This window comes from Vigna unguiculata, chromosome 9 (assembly GCF_004118075.2).
Source record: "Vigna unguiculata cultivar IT97K-499-35 chromosome 9, ASM411807v1, whole genome shotgun sequence".
Lineage (NCBI taxonomy): Eukaryota > Viridiplantae > Streptophyta > Magnoliopsida > Fabales > Fabaceae > Vigna > Vigna unguiculata.
This window is the reverse complement of record NC_040287.1, coordinates 5,433,563-5,443,442: the sequence shown is the minus strand read 5'-3', so window position 1 is coordinate 5,443,442 and position 9,880 is coordinate 5,433,563. Positions and strand designations below refer to the sequence as shown.

The window sequence follows — 9,880 nt, the reverse complement described above, 5'->3', positions numbered from 1 at the left end:
CTATCGTTAGAGAGAAAAAGCTTCTACTAATCCTTAATTGGTTGGAGCATCGTGCTGATAACGTGTTATGAAATAAAGCGAATAACAGAGAGAATAATAGATAATAGAGAAGAGAAGAAACAATAGAGAATGAGAGAATTGGGAGCAATTCATTTGTGTATTATTATTGATAGGAAGAGTCCTATTTATAGATATAACATGTACTCCATAAAGGAAACAAATCAACTTAGTTAATACAAATATTTACATAAAGAGTAATGAATCATGAGTATCAAAATCATATGGGTAAATGTATTAATCAATGGACAATCATTAATTCATAACAACTTAGACTTTGTTTGAAATTTATGAATGTTATATATTGTATTTTATTTGAACTTAAGATTAAAATATGTTGTTAAATATTTATTTATTTTTTCGTAAATGTTCGTAGGTACCCATGGATATTAAAAAAATATGCGGATATCCGCATAACAGATACCTACACGAATATGAGGACGGGTACGAAGTAGATATTTATCTAACGGGTAGGGTACGAGGGAGCTACTACCCGTACCCTATCCGCTTCGTTGACATCCCTATCTCTAACACAAAATAAACCATTTGGAATATCTAAGGCATCTACGAAAATGCAATAAAAAAATATCTCTCTAACACTTAAAGAGTCTCTAGTGAAAGCTTGAAACGTTTGAAATGTACAATCTTTGATTTTTGCAAAAGAGAAAATCTCTTGTGAAATTTATAGTCATTTTCAAATTCTTCTATGATAAAAATATTACACTTTCATGTGAAATTTTTTTCCCTTTTTTCATAATATTTTTTGCCACTCTTTCAAATTAATTTCCTTTTTTTACGTTTAGTTATATTTTAGTTTTTAGCAATATTAAAATATAGTTATTTTATTATTTAATTATTTTTTAAGTTTTTATAGATGTTTATCAAATAAATTATTAATTAGAGTTGTATATTACTTATGGGCATTTTTGTCCTTTAAATAAAGTAAAATTACATCTATGATGATTAGCTCAAAATTCATCTAATATTTCAGTTAACTATGCAATTTTGTAAAATTCAAGACATATTAATTATTCTTAACTATTACTTCATTTATTTGATACAAAAATGCTCATAAAAAAGTACAATATTTCCATCATATAAGAATTTAGAAAAGACTAGAAATTTCAAAGAGATTTTCTTTTTTCTTTTTCAAAAATTAAAGATTGTACCTTTCAAACGTTTCGGGCTTTATTTTTTCAAGCCTTCACATTTCAAGCTTTCATTGAGATCCAGCCTTAAAAAACTAGAGAATATTGGTGCTTGCTTCTTGGTAGAAGCAATTAGAAATTCTAAAGTGTTTGTTTGTGTTTTGAAAATGATTGTAGAAATAAAAGACAGAAATGGGTTTTTTCTCACTTTAGAGGATCTATTATATGAATTTATATTATTTTAATAAGTGGAATTAATTATTCCATATTTCAACATAAATACGATAAAATCAAATATTATTAATTATGCCTAAAGAGTACCTAAATGCACTACTTGACACTCCTTTATTTTAATTGTTTTTACTTTTAAGTCTCTATTGTAAGAATTAAAATAATTTAAAAAATATTTTTTTTAAGTAACATGCTTTGTAATGGTGAGTATTGACTTTCCTAAAAAATTATGAATGTGGTAGAAATGTTAAGTTCATACAAAGGAATCTTAGGATAGATGAGAAAAAACAAATGTTTTTACTTCAAATATACATTATGTGCTTTGAGTCTAGAGTACTTCAAATATACATTCCTTCAAAGGTAATAAGGAAATGTTTTTACACCAAAGCTTTTCCATTGTGTCATTATACACTCACCCATTATGAAACATTTTCTATAACTTCCATTTGCATCACTCCTCTACTGCAAGAGCCTCATTCCTCCATTCCTTTCCCTTCCTCCTCGCCAAACGTGAACCAACTCGTTGCTCCCTTCCCTTCCTAGTCGCCAATTCGAATTGTGTCGTCGCATTGCAACTACAAGCCTCCCTTTCCTTCTCATTTCGAAAGCGGTGAGAGGTTCACTCTCTTGTTTTACAGTTTTTTTTTTGTTTCCTAATCCTTTCTTCCTAATGCAATTATTTTTTGTTCAGGTTCTTCACATTAGACGTATTTTCTCACATGGTGCTTTGAGCATTTGTAAGGCTTGTAATTAGCTTAAATATTGTTATTGAGTTAGTTATAGTGAATTTGTATAACAATTTGATAAAGTAGTTTCTTTGATAGAGTTTTATTTTAATTTATATATGTACATGGCAAAATTTTAATAAAAAGTAAATTGATAGAGAATCATATTCTATTTGTGTTCTGTATCTAGTATTGCCTATGATTCTTTCTGAGTTGGTTAAATTATGGGAAGAAATTGAAACAATAATTAAAAAAAAAGAATAGGCTTCGGCTCAAGAAATAACAAACACATAAAGTAAAGAATAGGCTTTAGTTATGAATCGAAACATAAAACTCTACCTTTTTTTACTTCGTTTGAATATGCTTTGGTTAAAGAATCAAAATAAAATTTCCAAAATAATTGGTGTTAAAGTCCTTTTGTGCACTAATGTGTGATATTTGCTTGATCTCTATGGCGTGGGTGGAATTTTTTTTGCATCATTTGATGTATGCTTAAACTAGAAGTTTATTATAGAATTTCTTTTTGATGTTGTATATGTGTTATGGTTTTATCTCCATGCATTTATTTATATATATTTTTTATAATGTATACAATTTGTCTATATTTATTGAAGTATAATTTTTATCATAGATTTGGTATGTCCTCTATGCTTTGTATTTTTTATTTTCTTTTTCTTTTTTAATAAATTTGCATGTGATGTCAAATGATCAATGGATTTTGGACATGAGCATAATCAAAATCTCAAAGTTCATAATGATATCTAAGATGACCTTATTTGGAAAATTAATTTATCTTTATATTTAATTTTTTTAATCCATTTCTTTTTACATTTTTTCTTCTATTTTTAAATTAAATTTAGTAATTTAAAAAATTAAAATAATTTTATATAATTGAAAACTCATATAATCCGCACCTACATATTTTACATTAAAATAATACCATCTCGTAAAAATAAATAATTTTGTAAGAATCTTAAAATATATAATTGTGACTATATTTAAATGTAAAAGTTACTGATTTTTATTAATAAGAGTGAGATTTTTAAATTATGTACTTTACTAAAAATGATTTTAATATATTAAAAAGTAGAATCGTCTAAAAGATGCTAGTAAATATTAAAAACTATCCCTTGTATAAAAATACTGTTCCTTTAAAATATATTTTATATTACTATAAACATTTATACATTATAAACATAAATATTACATAATTTTTGTATATTTCAAAAGTTATACTTAAAAGAAAATCCAATTAGTTAAAGGGACATAATCAATCAAGATCTTAAAAAGCTGAAGTGGCTAACTACTTTTAGGTTTTGAAAACCCCGTTCAACCCAAAACAGTTACAAAAATCTAACGAGCCACGTCAAAACCAGTTGCGCGTACAACACACGCCTTTTACAGCGCTTGGAACTCCGCACGTGGCGTTTGTCGACAACGAACAAACACCCCCTCCCTTCTCTCTCTCCATTACTACTATTTAACGCTCTCACCCCTCTTTATATAAACACCCACCACTGTTCTTCAAAGCCTCACAAACTGAGGGCTGGTGGGTGCCACGTGTTTGAGCCACCGAAGTCATTCTCGGCATTCCGGCACAATGGCCTCAAGCGCCGCCGCAGACGGGCTCTTTCGGCCGATCTACGAGGGTTGCATCTCCGCCTACGACAACGACATAGAGCGGCGCCCCTATCACCGCAACTGCAGCTGCGCGCTCCACAGCAAGTCGCGCCGCCGCAAACCCTGCTCGAACAAGTCGCCGCGCTGCAACAGCGTTTCGTATCCCATACGGCGGGCCTGGAGCGAAGGGAGCTTGGTCTTGTCCACCTCCGCGCATTCCTCTCCGTCTTCCTCCCCCGGCGCGCCCAGGCCTCAACACGAAGAAGAGAGACATAGTCACAACAAATTAGAGGTTTTATTTGAGATGTAATGTAACCATTAACCACCCTCTTTTTGATCAAAAATAACTCTTCTTTTCTTTTCTTTTCTTTTCTTTTCCCTCTTTAGTTTTGAATAATTTGGGTCCTTTTCTGTTGAGGTCTTGGTAATACTTTTAAGTAAAGTGGCTTTGATTTGTTCTAGGTTGTTGTTGGTTTGTATTGATTTATTTGCCATTTTGGTATGGAATCCCACGATCATGTTCTTGTAAGGAAGCTAATTATTTTTTATCAATATATTAATCTTTTAGTGTATATAAATTGGGTTGTTTGTTCCTCTTTTTTATTACATTTGAGCGATCTGAATGTGGGAACAATGCGTTAATGCTAATGGTGATTGAAGAAGGGATGTTTGAAAAATACAAAAGTTTAGATATTTAAGGGATAAACAGTGGTGAGATGAAGATGTGGTGTGATGAGGGAAGTGGGTTGTTAATGAGGAAGAATAGGTGAGAAGGTGGGAGCTGGAAAGACACGGAGTCACAGCTAATGAATTTGTCTTTCCAGAAATTAAGGATGTGAAGTTAAAGAATCTCCACCTGTTAAGGGACCTGACCCACATGGGACGGTCGGGAAATATTAATGACTATGATGTACCCAACCAGATTACTCCATTGGGTAGTTAGATATTATTTTGGTGGTCAAATATTCACAAAATCTTCGTTAGATTCAATGAATTTTCAATATTTATTATTAGATGAATAAGTTTTTAATAATTATCTATTGGACCTCGTATTCTTCAGCCTCTTTTAAACTGACTTTTTATTTACGACCGAACTAAACGTGATTCAATTTAAAATTAATATTTTTATACAAGTTGAGTGGTGTATTTAGTATGAGTGATTTCAAACTCAAATTGAAACTTATTTTTATACTTGTCTCGTACGCACTCATAATTAATATAATTTTGGGCAAACTTCACTTGCAACTAGCATAATTCTAGGTAAACATTACCCACAAGTAGCATAATTTTAGGCATACGTCTCCCACAACTAGCATAATTCTAGACAAATCTAAAACTCTCAAAGTTATAATGGTTTCCTTCGTTTCATCTCTATCATTCGCCTATGATATTCACTTTCGTTGCATCTTATCACTAATGTAATATAAAAAAAAGTTTAATTACTTAGATAATATCCACTTTGGTAGATGTGTGTTAATATGGTATCCGTTTTTAAAAAAAGAAAAAAGTGTTAATTGTATTTTAACTTTTGAATAAAAAAATGTCAATTGTATCGGCGTGCTACGTGTCACTATGTGGTTTTTTTTATTTTCTTTAAAATCTTTTAGATTTTTTTTTGCAAAAAAAAATAAAAATGCCATGTATCATGTCTGGTGTGACACATGACATTGTCAGTGCCACGTGGCAATGCATGTCAATGTCACTATCAAATGTTGATTTCAATTTAATCCTCATATATGTCTTTTTGATTCAATTTAGTCTCTATTTATATGTATCTGATTTAATTTTGTCCCAATTTTTGTAATCCATTTTTTACAAGATTAAAATTAATTAAGTATAAACAATTTTACAAAATTAAGTACTGATAATTATATTGTTTCTTCCAATTTCAGACCAAATTTATTATTTATATAAATGTTATACTAATATTTTTTATTAAAAATATTTTTTTAACATATTACTTTATTAATTACTTTTTATTAAGTACTCATGTTTTGTTAATTATTTTTTTTTTCAAAATAGAAAAATATTGTCTCTCACAAATTTTTTTTATTTGTATGAATGTTATAATAATATTTTTTTATTAAAAATAAATGACTTTTACCACTAAATTTTAATATAAATATCAATACTTAATTTTTTAAAAAATATTTATACTTAATTAGTTTTAATTTTATAAAAAATGGATTTTAATTATTAAAAACAAATCGGCTCAAGATTAAATCAAAGATACATAAGTAGGGACTAAATTGAATTCAAGACAATCATATTTGATGGTGACCCTGACACGTGGAATTGCATTGTCACTTGGCATTGACAATGCCACGTGTCACACCAGGGATCTGACACGTGACATTTTTTTTGTTTTACAAAAAAAAAAATTAACCACAAACTGACATGTGACACGCCGTTAATCATCTTCATATGAAATGAACCTAATTGAAGCACTTTTTCAAAAGGGATGCAATTGACACCTCTACCAAAGTGGGTACCATATGAATAATTAAACCTAAAAAAAATTTGAACAATTTTAGTGTTACATCCTTTTCTTCATATCAACCCTAGCTCAAGACTTGTGTCTATTAGAAACGAAGTATATATATATATAATTAAACAAAAAAAAACATATATGATGAAGAACAAATATAAGCCACTTGCCTCTATTCAGTTACATTACTTGTGGCTATTGTTAGATCCAAGTTCAATTGACCATATATTTAGTTTTGATTATGTGCTTAAATAATTGAATATAACATAATTTAAAAGTGTAAAATCATATTACTGAAAGGATCTAAGCTAGTTCATCATATGCAAGTTAGGAGTGTCAAAGTGAGCCAACTCAGCTCACACCGGGTTGAGCTAAAAAAGGGTTAGCTCAACCCAACTCACTTTTTGGTGAGGTAGAAATTTTATAACCCAGTCCGACCCACCACAAGTTGATGAGTTAGTGAGTTGACTACCTTACGAATTTTATTTTTTTTTGCAATTTATTTTATATATTTATTGCATTACAATGAGAGATAATTGACTTAATTTATTTTTATAATAGTGGTATCAAAGTATTCACCTAATTCTCGAAATATTATTATAAAGATAATTTGACAACATATATAATTTGACAAACAAATTAATTAAACATTCACACTATTCAAATATTATTGAATAACATTCTAGCATTTAAAAATATGAAATTTTTAACCTATATAATTAGAATAAGTAAATAACTATAACAGAAAAATAAAAAAAAAATAAAAAAAAATGTTGGTGAGTTAAATGAGTCAACTCACTTTTAACTCGACTTGAACTCGTTTAACCAATGGATTAAATGAGTCGGGTTCAGTTCCACCCACTTTTGGAAAAATTGATTTTTTCTCAACCCAGCCCGACTCAAACTTGTGGTGACACTACAAGAAAACTTCTAAATAGTAACCACTTTTTAGTGACTAATAATGATTAGTAACTATAGTATCTAATTTAGATACTAATTTACAAAACTAAAAATAATTGATTACTAAAATAGTCACTATTATGAATAAAAAAAATATAATTAGTCACTAAATTGGTCTTTAAAATTAGTTATCATAGATTTAGCTACAAAAAGAAATTGGTCACTAAAAATTTGCTACCTAGGTTTTGGTTACTAAAATAACTTAGTTTCTAAATTGGTCTCTAATTAATTAGTGACCAACCTAGTGACCAATTATAATTTTTTTATTCATAATAGTGACTATTTTAGTAACCAATAATTTCTAATTTTGTAAATTGGTATCTATATTGGTCACTATAATGACTAACTATTTTTAGTTTCTAAAATTAGTTTCTAATTGAATATTTTCATGTAGTGTCACACAACCCGACTCACCAACCTCTAAATAAAGGGTCACATAAGTGTTTTTTATTATGTTGGGTTTTGCATTTGGGTCGGGTTGTGTTGTTTTCTTTTAGCCAACACATTGGTAATTTATATTTTTATGATTTTTGTTTGTATTTAGAGTTTAACATCATTTTGGTTGTATTAAAGTTTATTTGGATCTTAATCAGAATTATAATTTATTTTTTTTGTGACTGAAGAAAAAAACTTCTATTTTTTCTAATTAAGTGAGTTAGTGAGTCAACCCGTGGTGGGCTGGGTCGGGTTCAAATTTTTTTAGCTCACTAATAAGTGAGTCAAGTTAGGTTAACTTACTAAGTGGTTAACCTGTGATAGGCCAGGCCGGTGGTCCGTTTTGACAACTATATACATAAGATATCATCATTGAAGAAGAAAAAGTTAAAAACGTTGATGCTAACACTAATACAAAAATGCGGCCCAATACCTTAATGTTAGAACCATGTAGTTGTAAACATAGTAAGACGCAACCACTCTCTAGTGAGCGAGATTTATGACCTTTTGATCACATCTTAGACAATCATTTGTCTTAAGGGGCTATTTGTTAACGAATACTCTTACAAGTTAGGCAAGAGTGTCTACGTTCCGAAATAATACTCAGATTATTAGACAAGAGTAGTTAAAAGTTAAAAGAATATTTTGCGGGTTAGCCAAAAGTGACTATGTTCCAAAAGAATACTCAACAAATTAGTCAAGAGTAACTATGTTATGAAATAATACTCGTACGAGTTAGCAAAAGGTATTTACAAGCTGAAATAATACTTTCTTATATCTTATAGTAGTAGTGTGTATAATGGACTAAATATGTCGATTTCAAAAGTTTTGAAACATAATTCAACCATCCTTTATTGTGTTTCTCTCGTTTTTCACACTGTCGACATCCGATTCCGTTTGGATAGATAAATTGTATTTTAAAAAATTCAAAAATAAATAAATAAATAAATAAAAATGATTGAAATAAAGTTTGTAAAAAAGATTTTAAAAAATGGTTAAGTTAATTAAAAATTAAAAATAATAGAAACCCAATTTTCTATTATCATTCTCTATTCTTCTATTCTTACCACCCACTTTCATTTTTTTTTAAAAGCCCAATACTCACTTTACTACTTACACCCTTATCTTCATTTTCTTCACCCTCAAAAACCATCTTTGTATGTCACGTGGCATTCTCTTTCTCTTTCTCCCAAAAGAACTATTCACTCAGACACGCGAGACTCACACTCGTCTGATTTACCTCTCACAATACACGCCTCACTATGAAGAAAAAAACCATATTTGGACTCACTTTTAATCCATCACATCATCCAAAAAAAGTCAGAATATATATATAAATATATATATATATATATATATATATATATATATATATACATATATATATATATATATATATATATATACCTCACTCACGAATTCTCCTTCTTTCGATACTTTTCCGAATTTCATATACAAAACAAAAACGCATTATCACTCACATCCCGGCGAGCTTCCGACGAAACCTGCAACGGCGACGATAGCACCGACTTTGGTCCTTCACCATTACCGTGCGCCACTTGTGACCACTGTGCAATTTTGCGCCGCCAAACTCTCTCTGCACCAAGCTCAAAGACGAGAGTCTCTGCACGTTTCGCATCCTTTCTCTCGTTCACGGCTTACCAAAGAGGGTTGACTGCACCTGAGCCCTAAACAGCCATTGGCGCTGGTGCCTTCAAGGTTCAACCCCGTTTCTCCTCTCTCTGTTTTATCCATTCTTGGATCCATTGCTTGAATGTTGTTTGGGTTTTAATTAATATTATCATGGGCTGTTGACGTGATTACAGTTTAGGTGTTCAAATTTAATTTTTATTTTTTGGGTTTAATTACTCATAAAATATTGTAATTAATTTCATGTGATGGCTTCTGTTTGGTGCTGGATTAATTAATTTCATCACAAGTGGTAACTTCGTAAAATGAAGAATTCGAAGGGTTAACACTCTCTCATTAAAGAAAATATTACAAGGAAAACTTAGAGCAAGAACACTAGAAAAATATATTATAGTATCATGTATTAATTTTCTAGCTTTTTGGAATTTGTAATAGGTCATCATCGAGAGACAAAATCTCCATGTACTTGATAACGTTTTCATAAGGTTGCACTTCCTTATAAAGCTTTGAGTTGTAAATATAGAAAAATTCAAGAACATTTGTCATAGTATTTTCATTTTTTTATT

At 29.9% G+C, this 9,880-nt stretch overlaps 1 protein-coding gene across 1 annotated transcript; it reads left to right on the top strand.

Annotated features, from left to right (window-relative positions):
- The first annotated feature begins 3,654 nt into the window (after positions 1–3,654).
- LOC114162771 lies at positions 3,655–4,353 on the top strand. The gene has a single exon (XM_028046746.1). It carries the CDS (start codon positions 3,762–3,764, stop codon positions 4,089–4,091), a length of 330 nt encoding a protein of 109 aa, XP_027902547.1. The 5' UTR covers positions 3,655–3,761; the 3' UTR covers positions 4,092–4,353.
- Positions 4,354–9,880: the final 5,527 nt, after the last annotated feature.

Excerpts from the sequence above, each read along its gene's own strand:
- LOC114162771 (XM_028046746.1), top strand. The coding sequence starts at position 3,762 with ATGGCCTCAAGCGCCGCCGCAGACGGGCTCTTTCGGCCGATCTACGAG.